Source organism: Phoca vitulina, unplaced genomic scaffold (genome assembly GCF_004348235.1).
Source record: "Phoca vitulina isolate PV1807 unplaced genomic scaffold, GSC_HSeal_1.0 scaffold20, whole genome shotgun sequence".
NCBI lineage: Eukaryota > Metazoa > Chordata > Mammalia > Carnivora > Phocidae > Phoca > Phoca vitulina.
In genome coordinates, this window is record NW_022589723.1 from 39,653,635 (window position 1) to 39,679,834 (window position 26,200).

At 55.7% G+C, this 26,200-nt stretch overlaps 1 protein-coding gene across 2 annotated transcripts; it reads left to right on the forward strand.

The window, feature by feature from the left end:
- The first annotated feature begins 890 nt into the window (after positions 1-890).
- Positions 891-10,847, forward strand: CUNH15orf39 (chromosome unknown C15orf39 homolog). Of its 2 annotated transcripts, XM_032418035.1 has the most exons (3): positions 891-1,048; positions 4,597-7,320; positions 9,331-10,847. In XM_032418035.1, the coding sequence occupies exons 2-3, from the start codon at positions 4,647-4,649 to the stop codon at positions 9,633-9,635; spliced, it is 2,979 nt and encodes a 992-aa protein (XP_032273926.1). In that variant the 5' UTR covers positions 891-1,048; positions 4,597-4,646; the 3' UTR covers positions 9,636-10,847. The 2 variants fall into 2 exon arrangements, with proteins under 2 accessions (XP_032273926.1, XP_032273927.1); XM_032418036.1 differs by lacking the exon at positions 891-1,048 and having other exon boundaries at positions 4,483-7,320.
- Positions 10,848-26,200: the final 15,353 nt, after the last annotated feature.

Sequence of the window (26,200 nt, forward strand, 5' to 3'; positions counted from 1 at the left end):
TCCTTGGGCAGCCCAGGAACTGTGAGGGACCAGGTTTCTTTAGAGAAGATAGCAGCATCGAGGGGCTTCACATCCAAAATTAGATGGCCCAGGGAGTCAGGCAAATGGAGACAGCCCATCCACCCCTCCAGCCCCTCTCTCTGCAACATACCATTCCTGGCTGGGAACGCTCCATCCCATCCCACCTCCCAAGCTTCACATGTTCAGGCCTGTTTTAGTGAGGGAGGTTTGCCAAAGAGGTTGAGGTACCCACTGAGGCCACTTAGCAACCGCAAGCACCCTCATTCCTGGCCCACTACAGTGATGGAGAAATCACCCCTTCCTCACCTACACGTGGTGCCCTAACAGGGATTGAGATACATTTGTCTGGAATTTGCCCTCAGTGGCTGCACTGAGATGCGGGGACAGACTCAGGAGCCCTGCTTCAGCTCCCTAATGCAACTAGTACTGGTCAAGGCAGCCAGACACCTACCGTGTGCCAGACATCTTAATACAACCTCTTCTAAGCCTTTACACCACCACCACTAGGATAGAATTCCACTTTTACTAAAATAAGGAAACTGAAGCCCAACAAGGTCAAGAGGCATGCACGAGGCCACGTAGCTAGAAAGTGGCAACGAATGAATGATCTAACGGAGTGACTGAATGAAGGCGTGTGCTGGGCGCGCTGAGCAGCGGCTCGGGGAGTGCGATGGGTACAGACCGTGCACAGCACGCGCGACCGGGTCCTCGTAGAGCTGGCCGCCGCAGGCCCTCCGCACCCCCGGGCCCAGGGGATCGCGGGCTCCCAGAGGCGCGGCCCGGCTCAGCCTCCACCGCGCGGGCCGCCCCGCCCCCGCTCCGCCCCCAGCCCGCCCCGCCCGGGACCGCAGACGGCGCCCAGCGGCGGCGCGAACGGCCGCGAGGAGGGTGTCTCCGCGCTTGGTGCTCACCGCCACTTCCCGCGCAGGGCCCGGCCGGACAAGGACCCGCGGCCTCCGCGGGGCTGGAGGATGCGGCCGCGGCCGCGGCCCCCGGCAGCAGCAGCGGGAAGCCCGGCGCCTTGCAGGTAGGAGCTCGCCGGCTCGGACGCGGAAAGTTGGGCCGAGTTTGCGGGCGGCGCGTGGAGAAGGGGCGGGTGGCGCTGCCCCAGGGCGCCCCTACCGGCCGGCCGGGGCATGGAGCGCGCCGGGCCTGGGCCGAGGTGCTGCCGCTCCGGGCTGCGGCGGGCCCCGGGCTGCGTTGGGCCCCGGGCGGGCGGGCTGCGGGGTAGGGGGCGCGCGGCTGCTCCGACTTTCCCCGGACTTCGAGGCCCCCGGGGCCTGGGAGCGCCCCGCAGCGCTGGCGAGGCTCTGGCGCCGGATCCGGCGAGGGGCTGGCGAGGAGGAGCTCCGGCTGAACCCTCGGGCCTCCCAGGGGGCCCCGCTCACGTGGACTGCCGGGGCGGAGATGTGGGGGCGGCGGGGGGCTGGGCCTGGGGTGGGGGGCTGCGGGCGCTAAGGCGCCGCGGGGCCCTGGACGCGCCCTACTGGGACGGTACGGCCCTGCGGTTTCCTCGCTACGGCTTGACTCACCCTCTGGCCGCAGCCCAGGCTGGCGGGATCGCCCCGAGGCGGTGGCTGCCCGGACACTGCGGCCAGGCCGCCCCCAGCTCCTGTCCCCCATCCAGTCTTTGGGTGTCGGCCCTCGGGGCTGGGTGCGCGGGCCTTCCTGTGTGCACACGTGTGCGGGGCCCGAGCGAGGGGAGAACGCAGTTCTGGAGGGGCGTGTGTGCAGATGTGGGCCATGCACGTCCTTGCAGGCACGGGTTTGCATGCGTGGCTGCGGCCTATGTATCAGCCTGCTGGGGTGCACGTGCGTCCCAGCGCCAACGGACAGAGCATGGGGACACCCGGAAGCCCGCGGGGTCAGGCGCGGCGGCAGCCCCAAAGCCAGGTTGGCGGAGGGCCCCAGGCACCACGGTTATGGGCGGGGCAGGTAGAGGAAAAAGGTGGTGGAGGCGGATCCTGCGACCCTTCCCCCTCCAGTGGAGCCTAGGCTGCGCCAGGTTCTGTAGGGCCCAGAGCCTCAGCGGGGGGAGGTGTGAGGACGCCGGAGGGGTCCTGATTCAGCCCTCTAGGGGAGGCCAGATGCCAGGCCCCAGCCCGGCAGGATCGCTCTCTTCTTCCTGGTCTTTCCCAACTCCCAACGTCCTTGGCCTTCCGGAGAGCAGCTAAGAGGTGGAAGAGCTGTTTGTTTCCCCTGATGCTTAGGGCAGGGATGGCACAGTGGCGGTGGGCTCTTTTTCTGGACCCTGCCCTGGGCCCTGGCCGAGGTTGGTCCTCCCAGTCCAGCTCCAACCTCAGCCAGCAAACGGCTTGGTGGCCCAAAGGGTGATGTGACCTGACTCCCTGGGGTCCCGTCCTTCTCCAAGCAGTTGCTTGTCTCCTCCAGGGTGTGTGTGTGTGTGTGTGTGTGTGTGTGAAGGAGGCACCTACATTTTGGCTACTGGCTTGAGTGGGGAGGGGCCTCCCTCAAGGGAGTGTACACTGGGTTCTTTCTACTGGCTGGAGGTAAGGGCAGCCCCATACCTTTCATAGTCCTGTGCTGACTCCCTAGAGCCCCATCTCTCCCTCAAAGACCCCTGAGGGTCCCGGGTGGCTTCACTTCTGTTGGCTGGGTCCCAGGGTGGAGGGGGAGGCTGTCTCAGGAAGTCTCCAGGGCAAAGGGCTCGCAATGGGCAGAGCCCAGGAGAGAAAGACTCCTGGGGCTGGGGTGGGTGTGGAGCAGGCTCCAAGGGGCATGTGGGGGAGGTGAGACCAGAGCCAGCACTTAATTAAACCAGAGCTCCCCGTGGTGGTGTGAGGGGGGAGGCTTAGCACCCCCAAAACCGTACAACTCCTTGCAAGGTTGCTGTGCCACAGGATGGGGCTTTCGGTCTGGGATGCAGATCTCTGTCATAGAGCATTGCTATCAATACTGTTACCCTGATGCCCCTTCTGGTCTTCTAGGGGACATTCCCTTCTCTAGGCTGGCCTGAGGTGTTGGATTCTGGCCAGGAGATGAGCCAACTTTTTCAGAGTGCCTCCTGGCTTCGTGGTGCAGTTAGGCTGGGATGGGAGTGGGCATTGGCCCTCATACTACCCTTGGCTTTTCTTGTCCCCAAGATGTGATGGTCTCCTTCTGAGCCTGTGGTTGTCATTGGCCACCAGCCAGAGGGAGGAGAGGGCTGGGAGAGGGGGCTGGTCATAGCTTGCACCTGATCCATGGCCTAATCATAGCAAGAGGGAGCTGATTCATCCTTTCTAAGCCACCTGAGGGTTTCGGGCAACAGGGTGCTAGGGGAGGTGGAGGAAGGGTGATGTGGCTCGAGAAGACTGGCCTCAGATGACCCTTAATGGGTCATTGGGTACCTGCTGCCTTGAGGAAACCCATGCTTGACTTCTCTGGGCCTGGGTCCCAATCCTTGCTTTCCCTTGCTTCAGGACCTTAGTGTTGCTGTAGCATTCAGTGTTTCTGTCAGTGCAGTGGAGGTAGAAGCCAGCTAGCATTCTGTGGCCCCAGGGGACTCCCTCCCTGGACATCCACATCCTCCCATCTCCCCACCTGCTTGTCCCTGGGGCCGTGCTGCCCTCGTATGCCTTGGAATAGCCAACTGCAGCTGAGGGCCTGGGATGCACACAGGCTCTCCTCCGGGACACTTGGGGACCTTCCTGCTGGTGCCACAGCACCATCTACTGGACAACCTCGGCTCTCCTGCTGAGGGCCGGGCCCCTACGGAGCTATGCTGCCCACCACTTCTCCTGGGGGAATAGCCCTACCCTACGGAACCAAGCCCAGTATCTGTGTTGCTCTGGGCCTAGGGACCTGGGTTCCAGGCTTGGCTTTGCCATTTTTGATGAGATTGGCCAGTCAGAGAGTGAGCCCTAAAGAGTGTCTCAGGAAATCTGAATTCATAGACAATGTCCAATTCCACATCTTGGCTGCAGCGGTCATCTTTTTTTTTTTTTTTTAAAGATTTTATTTATTTATTTGACAGAGAGAGACACAGTGAGAGAGGGAACACAAGCAGGGGGAGTGGGAGAGGGAGAAGCAGACCTCCCGCAGAGCAGGGAGCCCGATGTGGGGCTCGATCCCAGGACCCTGGGATCATGACCTGAGCTGAAGGCAGACGCTTAACGACTGAGCCACCCAGGCGCCCCTGCAGCGGTCATCTTGAGATCCCTATGGCATCTGGAATAAGAGCTGTAGTGGGAGGTAGGAAGCCTGTGTCTTGTTCCATCTTTATCAGGGACTTTGGGATGAATGGGTCTCCTCATCTGTATATGGGGAGCGGGGGTAGCCGAGCGAATGGATCTGCAGACTGCGCCCTGCAAAGTCTGAAACCCCAGGAAAGGGGTCTTGGGAGTCATGTGGAGAGAAGCTGAACAGAAGGGGCTCCTGGAAGGGGGTTGGGGGGTATACATTGGCAGCCTCTGTGTTGTGTGACTCATGCATTCAGTCATTCATGGTCTTTATCAAGCATCTGCTAGGTGCCAAGTTCTTAGGTGTGGCGGTGAGCCAGTGAGAAGAGCAGCCCTCAACTGCTTGCCTGTAGCCTGTTCTGACAGCCCCTACCTTTCTCCCTCTCTCTCCCAGGTCAGCAGTTGAGTAGCTGGGGCCCCTGAGGGCTTGAAGCCTTCACAGTGATGGCAGAGAAGCGGCCACTGGGGACCCTGGGGCCTGTGATGTATGGCAAGCTGCCCCGCCTGGAGGCAGACTCCGGGCCCGGGCACAGCCTGCCCCCCTCTGCTGGTAACCAGGACCCCTGCAGCTACAAGGGTGCCTACTTCTCCTGCCCTATGGGGAGTGCTCCCAAGGCAGGGTCTGAGAGGTTGGCATCTTGGACCCCATATCCACCCTTGTACCCTACCAGCGTGGCAGGATCCCCTCTTCGGACGGACAGCCTGTTGACCAGCTGCCTGCTCTACCGCCCACCAGCAGAAAGCTCTGAGAAGGTGCAGGACCCTGGTCCTGTTGAGCTCCTGCCCTTCGGTCCCCAGTCTCATTCCTACCCAGGCCCACCGTTGGCGGCACCCAAACCTGTCTACCGGAACCCTCTGTGTTACGGGCTCTCAACTTGCCTGGGGGATGGGGCAGCGAAGAGGCCACTGGACGTTGATTGGACGATGGTGACTGGACCCCTCTTACCTCCGGCTGACCCATCTTGTTCTCTGACCCCAACTCCTGGCAAGGGCCCGTCCCTAGATGGCACCTTCTTGCGTGGGGTGCCAGCTGGCAGAAACTCAGTAAGCTTCTCCCCGTGCCAGGCATTTCTGGAGAAGTATCGGACCATCCACAGCACAGGCTTCCTGGCCTCCAAGTATGCGGGTCCTTACTCTGGGGACCCCAAGCAGGCATTGTCCGACGGACCCCCCAGTCCTTGGGCCCAGCTGGCCCAACCCCTGGGGCCAGCCTGCCAGGATCCAGTGCCTGCCCACTACCCGCTCCCTCACCCTCCGCAGGCCCTGCCTTGCCCAGCAGCCTGTCGCCACCCAGAGAAGCAGGGCAGCTATAGCTCAGTGCTCCCGCTGCAGCCTCCGGGAGCCCACAAGGGGGCTGGGTACCCAGCTGGTGGGCTGAGCAGCCCCTACCTGAGGCAGCAGGCCGCCCAGGCACCCTATATGCCCGCAGTGGGCCTGGACACTTTCTCCTACCCCTCTGCCCCACTTCCAGCACCCTCACCAGGCCTCAAGCTGGAGCCACCTCTTGCTCCACGGTGCCCGCTGGACTTCGCCGCCCCCCAGACACTGGGCTTTCCTTACACCCGGGATGACCTCGCTCTCTGTGGAGCATCCCCGGGGCTTGGAGGGACGCCACCTTCCCAAAACAATGTACAGGCTGTGCCGCAGCCCAGTGCCTTCCAGCGAGCGTGCCAGCCCCTACCCGCCAGCCAGCCCTGCACAGAGCCCGGGAGGCCTGCGGAGAAGCCAGTCCAGGAAGCAGAGGAGAAGATGTGGCTGCCCAGCTGCAGGAAAGAGCAGCTCCAGCCCCAGCTCGGTGAGCACCCTGGAGCACCCATTGTCATTGGAGATAGCCCGGTTCCGCGCACCCCTCCGGCGCTCCCGCCCTGCGCCCGGGAGCGCCAGTCTCTGGCGCCGCACGAGGGCGCGCTGCCGCCCAGCTCTCCACCCATGCCGATTATCGACAATGTCTTCAGCCTGGCCCCCTACCGTGACTATCTGGACGTGCCGGCACCCGAGGACACAGCTGGGCCTGAGCCAGCCCCCGCCCCCAGTGAGAGCCCTGCCAAAGACTGGGGGGGGGCCCTGCCTGCCCAGGATGCTCCTTCGAAGCCTCACTGCTCACTTAGAGAAGAGGTAGCCCTGGACTTAAGTGTGAAGAAGCCCGTGGCAGAGGCTCCCGTCGGGGTTCCTAGTCCCGCGGTGCGTGCCAAGCCCACGGCAGCCCTGGATGCGCCAGCTGTGGGGAACACAGTCTCGGATCTGCCAGACCTGGAAAAGATAGTCTCGGAGGCACCGGGGCTGCCCGGGGTGCCGGCGACCACTGAGGCCGCCCCGCGGACCAACTTCCACAGCTCCGTAGCCTTCATGTTCCGAAAATTCAAGATCCTCCGGCCAGCACCCTTGGCCGCAGCCGCAGTCCCATCGGTGCCCACCCCTGCCCCTGCGTCTGCCCAGCCTGTACCCACCCCCACATCCATGCCCCTTGGTCTCCAGATTCTCACACAGCCCTTGCCCGTGGCCTGCTTCAACCTGGCGCTGCCCAGTCCTCCAGCCATAGCCATGGCCTCCCCCACCCCGGCCCCGGCCCCATCACCTGCCCCGGCCCAGGCTCCGGCTCCAGCTTCTACCCCTGCGGCGGCGGACTCTCCAGAGCAGCACTTCACAGGACTGCATGCGTCCCTGTGCGATGCCATCTCGGGCTCAGTGGCGCACTCCCCGCCCGAGAAGCTGCGCGAGTGGCTCGAGACGGCGGGGCCTTGGGGCCGGGCAGCGTGGCAGGACTGCCAGGCTGTGCAGGGGCTGCTGGGCAAGCTGCTGTCGCAGCTGCAGAGCTTCGTGTGCACACAGCAGTGCCCCTTCCCCCACGTGGTGCGGGCCGGGGCCATCTTCGTGCCCATCCACCTGGTGAAGGAGCGGCTCTTCCCACGGCTGCCTCCCGCCTCCGTGGACCACGTGCTGCAGGAGCACCGCGTGGAGCTGCGGCCCACCACGCTGTCCGAGGAGCGGGCACTGCGCGAGCGGGCCCTGCACGGCTGCACATCGCGCATGCTCAAGCTGCTGGCGCTGCGCCAGCTGCCCGACATCTACCCCGACCTGCTGGGCCTGCAGTGGCGTGACTGCGTCCGCCGCCAGCTGGGTGAGCATGGGGCAGCCCCAGTGGCCACCGGAGCCGTGTGAACGAGTGACAGGTGTGTGGGCTGTGTGAGTGGTCGCAGCCAGGGCTGACGGACGCCTGGGCCTCGGAAAGCGCGGGGAGGCCCAAGAACTCGTGCTGGGGAGGGCGCTGGCCATCCCGGGGAGGCCCTGTGGACCCCCCCGCATTCCTCCTCACCCCGGCACCACTGGGGGCCCTCACAGCGTCTGCTGCAAGCATCTGAGCGGGCCCGCTGCTCTGTCCCTCTGGAAACTTTTCTTGACCTTCCCCGATGCCGCTGCTTGCCGGCTTCCCTCCTCCTCCGCTGTGCCTTCTCCGGCCACGGTGCAGACTTCTCTGGATTCTGGGGCTCTGACGAGGCCCTGTCCTCTATCTGAGGTCTCTTCCCCCTGGGTCTGTGTCCCACCCAGCGTCCCTTCTTCTGAGCTTGAGCCCCAAATTACTGAATGCATGCTGGCCTTTTGCACCTGGTATCTCTCCGACCGGTAACTCCTCCCAGACCCACACTCCTGAGCTTTCCCCTGAGCCCTCTGCCCTGCCCCCACCGCCTTCTCCACCTCAGTCAATGGCACCTGATTCCCAAAAGCGGGCAGGGATCCCCTTCTCCCCCCAAACACGGTTGCCTTTTGAATGTGCAGTGTTTCAGTCCTCCCAGTATTTATATTCACGGAAGTGCACCCATAAGTCGGAGCGATGTTTTGTGGTTTGCTTTTCCCCTACTAAATGACGTCTCGTGCATATTGTTCTCCAGCTTGCTCTTTTTATGTCCTGGAGCATCACGTGCATTGGTTCAGGTCGCTTGGCCCTGGTCTGGGCAGCTGCTGCGGGGTCACGTGCTGTGTGTACTCATTTCTTGGGCCGGGACTTTGGTGATGGTGCCAGGCGGTGCCCAGCGTGGCCTCTCCTGCATCAGGACACCTGGCGCACTGAGGCCTGTGACCTGCTCTGTAGCCTTTCCTTGCTGCTCTGCCATCCTGCCCCCAGGCTTCTGTCTGGGCTGTGTCTCCACAGGAGCGGTTTCTCGTCATCCTGGCAGCCTTGCCGTGGGCTCTTACCTCGTCCTGGCTCCATGTCAGGGTGGGGAAGGCGCCCGAGGCGGTGAGGCACAGATGTGGAGCTTGGGGTCTGGGTGATAAGCAGTGCTGACCTCCGAGCACTTAAGAGGTTGGAGCGTTTGCCCTAATGGGTGCAAAGAAAACACAAGTGGGAGTGTTGTTGAGCGGGGGTGGGGGGGTGTATCATGCGTGGCTCAGAGGCTCCAGCCCCGTCTTCTCCCTGGACAGTTGGGCGGTTGGGCCCAGAGAGGACAGGGCCGTATTTCCTGGGCTGCCGGCTGGGCGCTGGGGCCCGGGCGCTCCACAGTCCCCTCCTGCCCTGACTGAGCCTGCAGGAGTCTGGGGCCTAGTGCAGAACTGATTGGGACCCAGCTTCTTCCTGCTGCTGGCTGGATTTGGCACCCCAGTCCCCACTCCCTGAGCTGTGAGTCCTCCCCAGACCCGGGGGGGGTCCACCCTTCCATGGGTGTCCGTGTTCTCCCTGACAGCCTCCCTTGCCAGTAGGCGTGCTCTTGGTCAGAAGCCCCCTCCTGCCCCCTCTGCTGCTTCCTCCACTCCTGGGCTCTGGGGGTGGTCTGGTAGAAGGATGCTACACTTACGTGTAGCAGGGCTCTCTCTCCATGCCTCAGTTTCCCTGCCTGTACAGCCAGTGATTCCTGGCCTGTTGGCCCCTTTCCTTTTGTTCTCGCACCAGACGCTTCGCCTGAGCGGTACAGTCATCTAGTAGAGCTCTGGCGTCACCTGGGGAGAAGCATACTCTTCAGCTTGACGGTCTGGCCTCCAGCACACATGGGGAAAGGTCATAATGGCCGTGACCCTGCCGGGGCCTTCCAGGCCTGAGGCAGAGTGGAACCACTGGTCTAGGTGGCTTTGGAGGCCAGGAGATGGGGCCTGAGGGTGCTGGGGTCTGCGGCCTGACTGTGTGTTCATTTTCCAGGTGACTTTGACACTGAGGCTGGATCTGTGCCCTCCTCAGAACCCACCATGGCCAGAGATGAGCCGGAGAGCCTAGCCCTGGCTTGGAAGTCACCTGTCCCCAAGGCCAGGAAGCCAGGGAGGAAGCCACCAACCCCTGGCCCGGAGAAAGAGGCAGCCGCTGGGGAAGGGTCCCATGGTACCTCCCCTGCCCCTGCCGCCAGCACCAGCCCCCCTGGCCCCACGCTAAGGGCCCGCTTCCGCAACCTGCTGGAAACTGCCTGGCTCAATGGCCTGGCACTGCCTACTTGGGGCCACAAAGCCTGAGGGCCGGAGCGGCCTGTGCCTCACCCACAGGTGCTGGGTGGCCAGAGCCATCGCTGTAGCACTGGTGGCTGTTTGGGGGTCACTGTCTGAACCCTTACCTTTTGTAAGGCCAGCTGCCCAGGGCCAGGAGTGGACATGCCCTTGGAGCTTCTGCTCTTGCGGCCCCCCGACCCCCCGCCGGGCTGAGAGCCTCCAAACTTTTAACTTGCGGACCTTTATTATTAGAGGGGACTACTTCCTGTTTCTTCCTTAGAGAAAACGTGTGGGCTTTGGAGCTCAACAGACTTGGGCTTAAATTCTAGCTCCTGTGTTCTTGCTGTGTAACCAGGCAAGTCACTTCCTCCCTTGCGCCCTCAGTTCCCTGTTTGTAAGATAGGACAACGCAGCCTACCTCACAGGGTTGTTGGGGGGGTGATGCCTGATGCACACCCAGTAAGGTTTGCTGTCTGCTTCCTCCCCAGGACAGGGGCCTAGATCCCAGCCAGAGCCTGGAATAGGAGTCTAAGGCAAGCAGAACCTACTAGAAAGTCTTCGTGTGTCATAGGATTTGGTTATTTTAGGGTGGTACGGTGTACAGTGTGTATGAGTTACACTTTTCTAGTCATTTCCCAGGAAAGCCTCCCTGACCCCCAGCCTGGAGCTCCCTGGGGGAGCCTGCCCCTTCCCTCCTTCACTACAGGGGGTGCCTGGATACAGCCTGGGGCTGGCATCCTTGTTCTGGGCCTGCTGCTCTCACCTCTGGGAGGCCCCAGGCCTGTCCTGAATTGACACCAGGGACTTCCCTGAGCTGCCACCTCCACCCGGTGTATCTTCCCGAGAAAGTTGTATGTTTGCTAGAAGCCGAGCAGCTGCAGGGACTCAGGGACTAGACAAGACAGGCTGAATGACAGCTCAATCCTGGGAGGTCTCTGAAGATGTGGACTAGGGACCCTGGCACTCCCTAAGCCAGAGCCCCCGTCAGTCAGGCCTGCTATGAGTTACCTCCTTGCAGAGTGCTAAACTGAGCCAGAGGCTGGTGAGCTGGGCCCTTGACCTAGCTAAGGTTTGTAAGAAGGCTGTGGGCCCTGGAGGCAGGCCATTAAACATTAAAGCATTTGGGTTGTTTTTGGACCTGAAGCCTGGCTGTGTTTTTTTTGGGGGGGGGGGCACAGGTTTAATAGGCCATCACGTAGTCCTTAGCAGTTCTCCCTGCTCCCAGCCCAGAAGGTGCTGAGGCTCTCTGGCACCATTGTGCTAGCTAGCTCTGGCCACGTGGGTCCTGGTCACCCATCCACTGGGCAGCCACTGCCCTGCTCAGGGAAAGTCCTTTCCCTCCCGAGACCTTTGTGCGTCCTGGTGGTGGTTGGGTCTGTAGCGCACTGCCCCAGTGAGAACTGCTGGTCACCAGCCCGAGCACATGCCCGTCTCCCAGCACCAAGGACATGCCCACCTACGTGTACCTAGAACAGTGCTGTCACCCTGTTCCCATGCTGGTGACTCCATCCCACGGAGGGACAGCTCCTCACCCCTTAGCTGGTATGGGGAGACACAGCACACCCTCCAGAGACCCTGCCTCTGCTGGGCTCTTCCTGCAAGAGGTTTGTTCTCAGGGCTGCTGAGGGGGCGTCCTGGTTTCCCACTCCCATCCAGACAGAGGGTCAGTCCACTAGGACTGGTCAGACCTGCTGGTGTCAACCCTAGTCTTCGTGAGCCTTCCCTGAGTCCAGCTACAGTATCCCTCCTGGGCCTGCCAACAGCTGGAGCCTGGCTTTGCACTAGGCCAGGATGTGGGACGGCAGCCGCCATTGCTCCTGCTGCTGCCTATCCAGGCCTGAGGAGTTCCCCGGCAACTCTGACATGTGGTCACCACAGTGGCAGAACCCGGGCAAGCGTGCTTTGGAAGCTTGGGAGGGGCCAGTCCTAGCCTGGGGACAAGGAGGCGTCCTTGGATCCCAGAAGAGATGCTGCCGGAAGTGGCCCTTGGAGGCAGGGAGGAAGAAGGTAAAGGCAAGGGTGAAGTGCAGTCCGGTGAACAGCGTGTGAGGAGGCCTAGAGGAATATCTGGAGAAGGGAAACAGGTGTGGCTGGAGTGCCGGGAAACATGGGTGGGAGTGCAGCAAGCTTCTAGCCCACCAGGCTGGAGGACAGGGGCTGTGGTGCACGTTTCCCAGAGAGCTAAAGCGCGGCCAGTCTGCTTCACTTGAGGCTACCTGAGTGGGGGGCAACATGGGTGGAGTTGCCGAACCCCCCAGGCCCTCTGCCACCCCGTCGACTTCATCCACCTCATTGCCAGAACCTTCGGGATTTGGCTCTGTTTCTTCTTTTTTTCGCTTCCTTTCCCTCTTCCCTCCCTGCCATCTTCCTACACTTCACTGCCACTTACCAGCAGTCCCGGGTGGGCTCCGAGGCCTCGGCACAGGCAGAGCTGCCCAGCACCTGTCTGTCTGCTGGGGCACCTGTCTGTCTGCTGGGCCATCTGTCTGTCTGCTGGGGCCCTAGAGGGCCTCCGTGGTGCAGAGGCTGGGTTTCACTGGCCTGGACCTGGATCTTGCTGGGGGAGGTGGCTGCTCCCAGGGGACAACTCTGGCCTGGGAGCCCTCGGGTGGGGCAGGGATGGAACTGCCCAGGACTCCCGTCTGAGGGAGACTGTGCTATTGCCCCTCACAGGGGTTTTCACAAGGCCTGTTCCATGCTTCAGTCAGGGTGTCGAGAGCTGAGGGTGTCGGCAGCCCCCGCCTCTCAGGGAAGCCAGAGCAGGCTCCCTCTGCCTTGGCTGAATGTGGCTCTTCGGGCCCCACAGTCCCCTGTAACCGTCCAAGGCTTCTGGGCTGGGCTGAGCTCAGGTAACTTCTCACACAGAATCATCTGGAAAATGTTTGCCCAGGCCCCACCAAGAATGGCCCTTGGCGGAGCCCAGAAAGCTGGGTTTGAATCCAGCTCCCACAGTGATTCTGGGTCAGGTGTTCAGGGATCCTTTTGAGTAACACAGACAACTCCCTTCCGGTTACAGATGAGGAAATGGGTCCCGGCACTTGCTGCCGGTTACATCAAGTTGGGGGCTGTGTCAGGACGCGGATCCAGTGCTGGGGGTTGTGGGCCAGCCGGGAGCCGGAATCTTCTGTACCCGCCGCTGCTTCACCACAACGGCCGAGGCCAGACCTGCTTGCCAGGCTTCTCTCCGCCTCAGGTGGCCTCACTAGGGGACATGAGAGTCTCTGGCCTAAGGTGATAAAAGGAGGATAGCACTCAGGTGAGCCTGTGGCCCGAATGAGGCCCTGCTCCCCGGCTGCCCTACTTGGCTCTCTGACCCAGTACAAAAGGCCGAGGAGTCCAACCCACTAGCTTTGCCACCAGGAGTTAAGCCTCAGGCCTGCAAGGTAAGAGTTAAGCCTCAGGCCTGCAGGTGGATTCTAGATACATTGTTGCTTCTGTGGGGCTCCTGAGCCTGGGTGTCCTAGCGGCTCCCCCCTCAGAGGCTGCTACATCAGTAGAGCTACCCACCCCATCCAACGCTCCCACCCCACCCCCAGCCTCCAGCACCTCTGCCTCGGTCTTGGAGCGGCCCAACTCCCAGGCCTCTGTGTCTTCTTGGGGCCGTGAGAGCCTGGGCTCCTGGGAAGAGGGTGCCGAGCCCCTGAGTCCCTTGAAAGAACCTCAAGAGGCCCCTACTACGATTACTAGCCCTCGCAGGGGGTCCCTTGCTTCTTTCTCCGCTAGCCAGCAGATAAAATCATCTACAGACCACTTCTCAGATGGTGATGGGGACAGCAGGCTCCTCTCCTACCTATAGTTCAGAGCCTGGGACTCCAAGCTGGGCGGCTGCTTCTCAAACCCTATAAACCTCTCAGACCCAAGCACCCTGTCAGCAGAATGGGAGCCCTGGCCTGGGGCCCCTGGGCACAGACGCTAGGGGCTTCTGTCAGCCTCCGCCCTTCCTCCCAAAGCGTCCTTATGCCTGGGCTCCCGTCCAGCGTGAGTGGGCAAGAGATCTCTGGAGAAAGCCCCTACTCAAAGAGGCCTGGGTTCCCCCAACAGACCTGGGCCCTGCCTGCCCTTCTGTGAGGCTTAGCACCTCGCTGGTGTGGGAGAGCCAGTGTCGCCCTGTCCAGCCTTCACTGCCACCCCTTAGCTTGCCACCTGCTGGCGCTGAGGACACACCAGCTCTCCCCAGCGCTGTCCGCTACCACCCTGGCGTCACCACATCAACAACGGCAAGGGTCCCCAGCCACTAAAGGGCTGGTCCTCACCAGCTCTGCCCGGTGCTTCCCTAACTATGCCTTGCAGCTCAGCGGGTGTCCCAGGCCCCCAGCTTCTGGTAGCCCAGTCCTTTCCAGTTGTTGCCAGCTTGGAGCTGCCTTCTGGACCCGTGAGTGCTGTTCCATCTGGAGTTAGCTTAGACCCTTCTGGTCTCGTTGGCGCCTCTGATCCCAAGCGCCTGGTCTGCCAGGACTGGTGAGGAGGCCTCTCCCAGCTCAGCCGATGCCATGCCCCATACACCAGGCAGCAGGTAGCCCCATTCCCTTGGGGCCCCCAGACCCCTGCCATGTGGGCTCTAAACCTGCAGCTGGGCCCACCCCTGCAGAGGAGGTGCTGAGGCTTCTGCAACACTTCCTCTCATGCTGGGCTCCCCACCACGGACCCCTCTAGAGCCTGGTGCCATGGACCTGACACAGCCCAGGCCGCCTTCCTCCTCACCCATCAGGGGCTCTGTGTCCATCAGGGCCCCTGACTGCTGAGGGACCCACACGAAGGCTTCAGACCAGCCCAGACGCACAGCCCCCTTTCTGACTGCTGGTCCTTCCACAGCCTGGACATTTGAGCCTCTGAGCAGAGGTTTAATGACTCCCGGGACGTTCCTGTCAAGCAGAAAAGCTACTTGGCACCAGGCCCTGGCTCTTTGGGCTGAGCTGGGCAGTGGGAGCGTCTCCGAGGCCACCTGGTCAGAGGGACTCAGCCCTGAGCAACCAGTACTCACAATTCCTGCCATGTTCCTATCAGATATCCCACCTCAGGGACCCAGCTCTCTTACCTTGGCTGCTGGGTCCCCCATCCCAACTCACCCAGGGGTCATGGAGAGACCACCCCAGGAAGCCACAGCCAACTGGGAGGAGTGTCCAGTGTTTGCACCCCCTTTTTATGGTGCCCACTGGGCAGAAGGGGCTTTGGGTTCTGTGGGGAGACTATAGGTCCTCCTTTGCCAACCTGTGGGTGGGTGGGCTCCCAGCTCAGAAGGCTGCCCCAGAGGATGGGACTGTCCGCCGTCCCTAGAGGCAGATCCGAGTCATCCAGGCCCAGCCCTCCCCTCAAGCAGAGCCCTTCTGTTTGTTTTTCCAGCTGGTCAGCAGACCCAAAGTCCCAGTGATGTCTGGGCGGCCTGTGTCCCCTCCCACTGTGTCCCTTGCCCCTGAGAGGGGTCTGGCTCCAGTTGTGGCCTAGAATTTGGATACCTTTGAGTTGGAGGCCGCATCTGGCAGGTCCCAGGACAGACTGCCGTGGCCAGGGTAGTTACCATGCGCAGGCCCGGGCTTGTCCATGTCATGCACGTCACCTGTGCACCACTCCTGACGAAGCCAGACTCCGCCGGCGTCCCCCGGCTCAGCTGGAAGTCACACTGACAGTAGGAGGATAGTACCATCTGAGCTGTTGGTCAGGAAGGGAGAAGCCTGGTTTGGGGGTGAGGGGAAGAGGGCCTCGAAGCAGAATGTCTGGGAGCTCCTCTCTGCTTACCTTCCTTTCTCCTTGGCCCTCAAGGCAGTTTTCTCCATGTCCCCTAGCACACACAACACTGCCCCCGGTCTTTTCCCTCCCTAGAACGTATCATCCACTTCCCTGTGGGACTGACAGCTTTGTTTTGCCCTGGGGTCCATGTGAAATGTGGTTATCCCTGCTTTCCTCATCAAAGAGGGTCAGCTGAGGTGGAGAGGTGGAATGGCTCCCCCATGGAACCAGGCCTTCTCTGGGTGGTCATGTCTAGTGGGTGCCAAGCTTAGGGGCCTCCCTCTTAGTAGCCTTCTCCTTAGGCATGTGCTGTCCTCACGCCCAGCTTCCTAAAAGCCAGAGTCTGTTTCTAGTTAAGTCTTCTTGGCTCCATGGGGTGGCTGGGGCTCTAGGCTCTAGGCCCTGCCCTGTCTGCCTCTCAAGCCCCTTTCAGACTAGGGGGATACCCGATGCCACTGATGCCCACTAGCTGCCTCCTCTCCAACCAGCTCCCTGCAGCCAGAGCTCGCGCTAGGTGCAGAGCTGGGTGGAGGTCTAGGGGCAGAGTCTGCCCACCAGCTCCCGGACCTGGCCCCGCTCAGCCCCAGTGGTGAGTCAGATGCTATCTGCTAGAACATGCCCACCACACTTTATACCTCCTGGATTCCCTGGTAGACCTGTTACCTACCCCTCTGCCTGCCCTGAGGCCCAGCTCAAACCTTCCCTGCCCACAAGAACCTTTTCCTGAAGGGTTATCCCCCATCCGTACACCCCCTCACTTCAGGGCTTTTGGTGGGGGTTCTTGTTAGGGTTGGACATAGGGGATGGCCTATAAGGGTCCAGAGGAGGGCGCAGATAGCTGTAATTCCTACAGGGCCAGGCCCTCCTCTGCTTGGACAGCCCAGTGCCCTGCTTCCTTTGGTCTCGGGCCTGCTGGGAGCTATGGTTGTCCTTGCTTGATTTGGCTTCCAAGGCAATACTGACGTCTCCATGAGACAGAAGGGAAGACTGGCCTAGCTGGGGTTGTCCCAAGTCACCACAGGGTCCTGACCAGGTCAGGGTCACCACAGCAGGGCCTGGGTCTTGGCACAAGGTGGCCGGGGGTCTCTGTTCAAGGTCCTAATGCCCTTCTAGTTTTGTGCCCTGCAGGGTCTATCTGGAGCACCTGGAGCCAGAGAAGCTGCCCATCACCTTGGTGATCCTGGGATCCACGCCCAGCTCATGAGGAAGGCTGAACCTGCTGAGCCCTGAAAGCAGGTGCAGCCCCTCCACCTTCCACAGCCTTTGAGTTGGGAGGATGTTCCTAGAGGCATAGGGGATGGGAGCAGATAGGGAGGCCAGGGCATCTCAACACCAAGCCTCCATAGGCTGTCCTCCCCAGGGGAAGCTCTGGGCTCCAGGGGCGGGACCTCTGAACCTGGCCCTTCCCCTGTGAGTCTCCTGGCTCCAAAAAAAAAGAGTGCTTGTCCAAGGTCACCCTGGAGGGAGGGGCAGAGTGGGACACTGGCTCTTCCTCACTCAGATACAGCTTTCTGTCCCCTCCCTCTCCAGGTAGCAATAACCTGGGCAGCCTGTCATTTACATCTGGAAGGGGTGGGAAGGAATAGGGGGCTGGGAGTTCCCAGCCCTGCCTTCCCTGCCACCTCTTCTCCCACTGGGGACAGATGTCATCTGGGCTGTAGCATGAGTGGCTTAGACTACAAAAGGCATCCCCCAGGCTCATCACTGGGCCTTGGGTAGAGTGCTCCCAGGTGCTTCTTTTTTGTTTTTTAAGATTTTATTTATTTGACAGAGAGAGAGACACAGTGAGAGACGGAACACAAGCAGGGGGATAGTGGGAGAGGGAGAAGCAGGCTTCCCGCTGAGAAGGGAGCCCAATGCAGGGCTCGATCCCAGGACCCTGGGATCATGACCCGAGCCGAAGGCAGACGCTTAATGACTGAGCCACCCAGGTGCCCCCACTCCCAGGTGCTTCTTGATCCAGGTGTCCAGGACCTTGAGTCTGTCTCACTAGAGGTCCTCAAGCCCCCAGCCCCGGGGCATTCTCCACTCTAAGCCCTGGAGGAACCCAGGGCATAGCCATCCCCCTGGCTGCCACACCAAGACAGGTTTTGGTCATTGCAGTTTGCCCCTGGAGCCTCAGGCCATTGCCCTGCCACCTTCCAGCCCCTGGAGGGACACTCAGCCTATAGCTCCTGGTCCCTGGACCAGACCTGTGGGTTCTTCTGTCCCAGATGAGTCATCTTGGCATATCGGACACAGCTTTGCTGGATGTCCTAGGCTGAGCTAGGCCCCTCCCCACAGCAGCGGATCTAGTCATTGAGGCTCCAGCAGGCTCTGAGCTGGGGAGGGGGATGGGATCTGACGTAAGTGACAAGATGTCCCAGGACATCTGCTTAAGTTCTTGGCCCCTGTGGTCTCTTTGGGGCATGATACCTTATCATGTGTAGGTTCCTGCATATGGGCCACAAGAGCCTCTCCTACCGCCCTCCCTACCTCAGGCCAGTGTCAGCGCACCTGCGGTTCCAGGCAGAAACCCAAGGGCAGAGCCAGGCCTGGTGAATGGTCCCCAGGTGCTGACGGCCCTGGCCCACCAGCCATGGGCCCAAGCTCCCTTGCTGTGGCTGGTGAGTGACACCCACTGCCCTTCCACAGCCTGCTGTCCCTCTGGGGGACCAGGCGTGGCCCACCTGACCTTTGTCTGCTTCTAGCCTCTCCTCTGCCTGCCAGGCTCTCAGCTGAATGCAACTGTCCTGCCTATTTCCTTGACTATCCTCAACAGGAAATGTATAGAGCCACTCAGACATCATGTCCTTTGTCTACCAGGCCCTTGCCAGAGACATGACCACCTCAGTAGGCCTGGGGCCAGGATTGAGGTACCCAGAGGTCATGTTCTCCTTCTGGGACCTAGTCCCAGTGGCTCCCATAGACCTTTCTCCATCTGAGCAATGGCTTGATGGGCAGCTGCCCCTTCTCCAGTGCAGGGCACCTCACAGGGGCAGGACAGTGAGGAGGAAGGTCAAGCAAGAGCTCTGTTCCTGCCTCCCCCGTTTAAGGTTCGTTGGAGGTGAGGTGTCCATCCCTGCCTGCCTCTCCCTCCCTGACCTCCTGTAGGTTCCATTTGGAGGTTCCCAGTGAGTGTCAGAAGTGGGGGGAGGGTGGTGCTGGACCTCAGCATTCCCTGTGACCTTCTGGGCCTGGGCAACCACTGGTCCAAGAGAGCCTTGGCCAGCTTCTTTCCCACACTTCCAACTCCCAGTACCTGGCCTGCATGCTTCGTCCTCTGGGTGGGCAGAAGGAAGAGGCAGAGTTCCTACCTTCCAGGTTCAGATCCTAGTAAAGTCCCTGCCATGGGGACGTGGTGGTTAAGAATGCAGGCTCTGGAGGCATTCAGACAGTTGGGGTTTGAGCCCACCCCTGTCACTTTGTGACCTTGGGCAGGTCACTTACCTCTAATGCCTCCCGTCCTTCAGCCATTCTGTGGGGACATTAGCACCTGTTTCACAGGTACTTGATGAGCATTAGGTTGTCGGCAGGAACGGAGTTCTGAGGAGGGGGCAGGCGGAGTGACTGAGCCTCTTACCCATCTGCAGAATGGGGTTACACGGCGCCAGGGTTGCTGCGAGAATGGTCTGCATGCTTCTGGCGGTGGGCCCTGGTAAGTGAGCCTGCAGCCCCATCCTGCCCACAGGGAAGACCCACTTAGGAAAGACTCCTCGTCTGTGTGGGGGAGCTGGTATTCCCAGCCCCAGGCTGAACCCCTCCACCATCCTGCTGACCTTGTGGTGGCTGTCCTGCCTGATGGCCATCTGGCTGACTCACCTCTCCAGGTGGGCCCTTCCTCCTTACGTGTTGCAGGTACTATCATGTCACCTCCCGAGAGGCCAGGCCAGGTGCATGGGTTCTCTTCCCTTTGCCCCCCTCCTGGGGTGTGTGCCACCCCCCCAAACCTACAATGTTCACTGGATGCATCTGAACTATATCTTCATGGAAGGCCTCACATGAGACTTGACACAGCCTGGTCTGGGGAGGGCTAGGAAACCAAAGCCCAAAGAGGGGAGGGGTCAGCTCCCACTCAGGCTCTGTCCCTCTCTATCCCACTCCTTTGCTCCCAGGTCATCTATGAGGACTCCCATGGTAATGGAGGTGGCTCAAGAGAACAAGGCTGGCATAATCTTCCCTCCCTAAGACAATCTCTAATGGGGATGTTTTAGACATCCTAATAGTTGGGGGAGCATCCTCCAGGGGCCCCTCTGACACCCTGGCCTGTCCTGGCCCTTTAGTCAGAAGTTGTGGGTACATGGAAAGTGAGGGCTGACCCAGGGTATGTGCATATATCAGGCTGGTCTTTGAGGTGCTGGGGTGGAACCTTGGGGGCAGAGGCCCCTCAGAGGTATGAACGAAGTAGAACACACTAGCAGTCAATCCCTGTGTGGTGACCTTCTTGCTGACTCTCTCTGGCATCTTGGTGCTGGTTGCCATCTTTGGCTGGGCCCTGGGGCACCTCATGGGGCCTGTTGGCTCTTCTGTCGGTGGAGGAGCCTAAAGTAGGACTACATTTGAGTCCCCATTTCCTTCCAGGTCATGAGTTCAAAGACCATCTCCTCTGTGCTACAAAATCTCTCTCATGCCCCAATAGGCCCAGGAGCTGTTGGACTTTTGTGAATCAAGGCCTTTTCCCACGTGGGTGTCACCCAGAGATCACTAAACCTGCCTGCAGGTGACATGATGCTATACACAGGAAACCATAAAGACACCACCAAAAAACTATTAGAATAAATGAATTCCGTAAAGTTGCAGGATACAAAATTAATATACAGACATCTGCTGCATTTCTATACACTAATAATGAAGTAGCAGAAAGAGAAATTAAGAAAACAATTCCATTTATGATTGCACCAAAAAGAATAAAATACCTGGGAATAAACTTAACCAAGGAGGTGAAAGACCTGTATCTGAAAACCATAAGACATTGATGAAAGAAATTGAAGATGACACAAATAGGAAGATACACCATGCTCCTGATTGGAATAATATCGTTAAAATGTCCATACTACCCAAAGCAATCTATAGATTCAATGCAATCCCTATCAAAATACCAATAGCATTTTCCACAGAACTAGAACAAGTAATACTAACAAAATTTGTATGGAACCACAAAAGACCCTGAATAGCCAAAGCAATCTTGAGAAAGAACAAGTGGGAAGTATCACAATTCCACATTGTAAGATATACTACAAAGCTATAATAATCAAAACAGCATGGTACTGGCACAAGAATAGACATACAGATTAATGGAACAGGATGGAGAGCCCATAAATAAACCCACAATTAGGGCGCCTGGGTGGCTCAGTTGGTTAAGCGACTGCCTTCGGCTCAGGTCATGATCCTGGAGACCCTGGATCGAGTCCCGCATCGGGCTCCCTGCTCGGCAGGGAGCCTGCTTCTCCCTCTGACCCTCCCCCCTCTCATGTGCTCTCTCTCTCTCATTCTCTCTGTCTCAAATAAATAAATAAAATCTTAAAAAAAAAAAAAAACCCACAATTATATGGTCAATTAATCTATGACAAAGAAGGCAAGAATATACAATGGAGAAAAGACAATTTAATAAGAGGTGCTGGGAAAACTGGACAGCTATATGCAAAAGAGTGAAGCTGGACCACTTTCTTGCACCCCACACAAAAATAAAATAAATACCTAAATGTGAGACCTAAAACAATAAAACTCTTAGAAGAAAACATTAGCAGTAATCTATTTGACATTGGTCTTAGCAACATTTTTCTAGATATGTTTCCCCAGGCAAGGGAAACAAAAGCAAAAATTATTGGGACTAAAATTAAAAGCTTGCACAGTGAAGAAAACCATTAACAAAATGAAAAGGCAACCTACTGAATGGGAAAATATATTTGTAAATGATGTATCTAAAATATATAAAGAACTTCTACAAATCAAAACAAAGCAAACAAACAAAAAACAGTTCAATTTAAAAAACAGGCAGAGGATCTGAATAGACATTTTTCCAAAGAAGACATACAGATAGCAACAGGCACATGAGATGTCACTTCACACCAGTTAGAATGGCTAGTACCAAAAAAACCCCCAGAAATAACAAGTGTTGGTGAGGATGTGGAGAAAAAGGAACCATCATGCACTGTTGGTGGGAATGCAGTTACTGTGGAAAACAGTATGGAGGTTCCTCAAAAATTTAAAAATAGAAATATTATATGATCCCATAATTCCACTACTGGGTATTTACCCAAAGAAAATGAAAACATGGGCACCTGGGTGGCTCAGTCGATTAAGCGTCTGCCTTCAGCTCAGGTCATGATCCCAGGGTTCTGGGATCAAGCCCTGCATGGGGCTCCCTGCTCAGCAGGGGGTTTGCTTCTTCCTCTCCCTCTACCCCTCCCTCCTGCTTGTGCGCTCTCTCTTTCACTCTCAAATAAATAAATCTTTAAAAAAAGAAAATGAAAACACTAATTTGAAAAGATATATGCACCCCTATGTTTATTGCAGCACTAATTACAATAGCCAAGATATGGAAGCAACCTGTGTCCATTGGTAAGTGAATGGATAAAGATGTGGTGTATATATACAATGGAATATTACTCAGCCATGAAACGAATGAGATCATGCCATTTGTGACAACATTGATGAACCTAGAGGGCATTATACTAAGCAAAAAAAGTCAGATAAAGACAAAACCAGACCCTATGACTTCACTTATGTGTGAAATCTAAAAAACAAACAAAGAAAGCAGGAACAGACCCATAAATACAGAGAACAAACTGGTAATTGCCAGATGGGTTGGGGGGATGGGCAAAATGGGTGCGGGAGAGTGGGAGATACAGGCTTCCAGTGGTGGAATATATAAGTCATGGGGATGAAAGGTACAGCATAACGAATATAGTCAGGGATACTATGAGGGATAGTGTATGGTGACAGATGGTAGCTAAATTTGCCGTGGGCATAGCATAACATATGGTTGTGAATCACTATGTCATACACCTGAATCTAATGTAACATTGTATGTCGACTGTAATTTTTTTTAAAAGATTTTATTTATTTATTTGACAGAGAAGAGACACAGCGAGAGAGGGAACACAAGCAGGGGGAGTGGGAGAGGGAGAAGCAGGCTTCCCGCGGAGCAGGGAGCCCGATGCGGGCCTCGATCCCAGGACCCTGGGATCATGACCTGAGCCGAAGGCAGACGCTTAACCGACTGAGACACCCAGGCGCCCCAATAATGATTCTTTTTAAACAAAAGCATATGACTATTAGACCTAAAAGGTAATATTAACAATTCCTTAAAATTATCAAATGTCCAGTAAGTCCATCATTCAAAGTTCCTAATTTTTGTCTCTTTTTTCCCCAGATGAAAATGCAAATCAAGATTCTTAAAATATCCTTTTATTGTATAAATATATATAATGATATATGTATTTATATGACCTATGACCTAATGGCAGATCATCAAAAACTGAGAGAATGGTGGGCGCCTGGGTGGCTCAGTTGGTTAAGCAACTGCCTTCGGCTCAGGTCATGATCCCGGAGTCCCGGGATCGAGTTCCGCATCAGGCTCCCTGCTCAGCGAGGAGCCTGCTTCTCCCTCTGACCCTCCCCCCTCTCATGTACTCTCTCTCTCTCTCATTCTCGCTCCCTCAAATAAATAAATCTTTAAAAACAAAAACAAAAACAAAAACAAAACTGACAGAATTGAAGAGAAAAATAGTTCTACAATAACAATTGGAAGCTTCAATACTGCACTAACAATAACGGATAGAACAACTACATAGGTTAGGAAATAGAGGACTTAATATAATATACTATACTGAATATTACTCAGTCTCAATATAATATACTGAATATTACTCAGTCTATCCTTTTATTGTATAAAAGGATATTTTAAGAATCTTGATTTGCAACTGTACTTTTTGTTTTCTACCCACTTTAAGAGACCATTACATTTATGAAAAAACACAATTATTAGTGTAAGAGCTAGTATACTATAACTTTGGTGGGTAATTCCAAGTCTTTTTTCTACATAATTTATGAGACTAATGCATTTAAAAGAATTATTAATTTATAGTTTTGGACACATAATGTATAAAGATGTAATTTTGTGGCATCAACAACCAAAAAGGGTGAGGATGAAGCTGTAAAGGAACAGAGGTTTTTTGTTTGCTTGTTTGTTTGTAAGTAGGCTCCATGTCCAACATGGGGCTTGAACTCACGACCTCAGGATTGAGAGTTGCATGCTTTACCAACTGAGCTAACCAGACACCCAAACAGTTTTTGTGTGTTATTAAAGTTAGGCTGGTATAAATTCAAATTAGAGACTCCTGACTTTAAGATGTCAAATATAATTCCCACAGTAACCACAAAGAAAATAGCTATACAATATACACAAAAGGAAATGAGAAAGGAATTTAAACATTTCACTATAAAAAGAAAATCAACTTAATACAAAAGAAGACGTGAATGCAGGAAATGGGGGACAAAAAAGCTATAAAACATACAGAAAACAAATAGCACAATGACAGACATAAGTCCTTACTTATCAGTAATTACTTCAAATGTAAACGGATTAGATTCTTCAATTAAAAGACAGATATTGTCAGAATGGATAAAAACACATAATCTAACTATATGCTGCCTACAAGAGACTCCCTTGAAACCGAAAGACACAAACAGGTTGAAAGTAAAGGGATAGGAAAAGATATTCCAAGCAAATAGTAACCAAAAGAGAAAAGGGGTGGCTATACTAATATCAGACAAATAGATTTTAAATTTAAAAAATTTACAAGAAACAAAGAAGGACATTATGTATTAATAAAGGTTTCAATACTGGGGCACCTGGGTGGCTCAGTTGGTTAAGCGTCTGCCTTTGGCTCAGGTCATGATCTCAGGGTCTTGGGATCTAGCCCTGTGTCAGACTCCCTGTTCAGCGGGGGAGTCTGCTTCTCCTTCTGCCTCTTCCCCTCCCCTTGCTTGTGCTCTCTTTCCCTCTCTCTCTCTCAAATAAATACATAAAGTCTTTATTTAAAAAAAGGTTCAATACAGCAAGAAGATAGAACAATTATAAACATTTATGCACCTAATGGCAGATCATCAAAAACTGACAGAATTGAAGAGAAAAACAGTTCTACAATAACAATTGGAAGCTTCAGTACTGCACTAACAATAATGGACAGAACAAATACATAAGTTAGGAAATAGAGGATTAAACAACATAATATACTAACTAGACCTAACCGAGATACAGAACACTCTATCCAACAACAGAATACACATTCTTCTCAAATGCACATGGCACATTTTCCGGGATAGATCATATGTTAGGCTACAGACTAAGTCTTAATAGATTTTGAAAGATAGGTATCAAATGAAGTATCTTCTCTGACCTGAAGTATCTTCTCTAACTTCTCAACGGGATGAAGTTAGAAATCAATAACAAAAGGAAAACTGGAAAATTCATAAAATTGCAGAAATTAAACAAAACACTTTTATTTTTTATTTTTATTTTTATTTTTTTTAAAGATTTTATTTATTTATTTATAGGACAGAGAGAGACACAGCGAGAGAGGGGACACAAGCAGGGGAAGTGGGAGAGGGAGAAGCAGGCTTCCCGCCGATCAGGGAGCCCGATGTGGGGCTCAATCCCAGGACCCTGGGATCATGACCTGAGCCGAAGGCAGATGCTTAACGACTGAGCCACCCAGGCGGCCCTTTATTTTTCTTTTTAAAAAAGATTGTATTCATTTATTTGACAGAGAAAGAGAGAGCACAAGAGCAAGGGGAGCAGGAGTGGGAGAAGCAGGCTCCCCACTGAGCAGGGAGCCCAATGTGAGGCTCGATCCCAGGACCCTGGGATCATGACCTGAGCCTAAGGCAGATGTCCAACTGACTGAGCCACCCAGGCGCCACTAAACAAGACACTTCTTTTTTTTTTTTAAGATTTTATTTATTTATTTGACAGAGAGAGACACAGTGAGAGAGGGAACACAAGCAGGGGGAGTGGGAGAGGGAGAAGCAGGCTTCCCATGGAGCGGGGAGCCCGATGCAGGGCTGGATCCCAGGACCCCGGGACCATGACCTGAGCCGAAGGCAGATGCTTAACGACTAAGCCACCCAGGTGCCCCAACAAGACACTTTTAAACAACCAATAGATCAAAGAAGAAATCATAATGGAAATTAGAAGATAATTAGAAGTGAATGAAACTGAATACCCAAACTTATCAGATGAAGCAAAAGTGGAGCTAAGGGGGAATCTGTAGCTATAAATACTTACATTAAACAACAAGAAAGATCTCAAATCAACAACCTAATAACAAACAAGTGAACTAAGCCCAAAACTAGTACAAGGGAGAAAGAATAAAATTAGAGCTAAGAAAAATGAAACGGACAATAGAAAACAAAAATATTAATGAAACCAAAAGGTGGTTCTTCATAAAAATCAAGAAAGTTGAGGGACGCTGGGTTGCACAGTTGGTTAAGTGTTCACCTCTTGATTTTGGTTCAGGTTGTGATTTCAGGGTTGTGAGATAGAGCCCTGCATTGGGCTCCATGCTCAACAGGGAGTCTGCTTCTCTCCTTCTCCCTCTGATCCTCCCCCCACTCACATGCATGGGCACGTGCTCTCTCTCTCTCTCAAATAAATAAATAGGTCTTTTTTAAAAAGTTGACAAACTTTAACTAGATAGACTAAGAAAAAAAGAAATAAGACTCAAATTACTAAAATCAGAAATGTAAATGGCGGGGATGCCTGGGCAGCTCAGTCGGTTAAGCATCTGCCTTTGGCTCAGGTCATGATCTTGGGGTCCTGGGATCCAGCCCCTTGTTGGGCTCCCTGCTCAGGGGGAGCCTGCTTCTCCCTCTCCCCTTGTTCC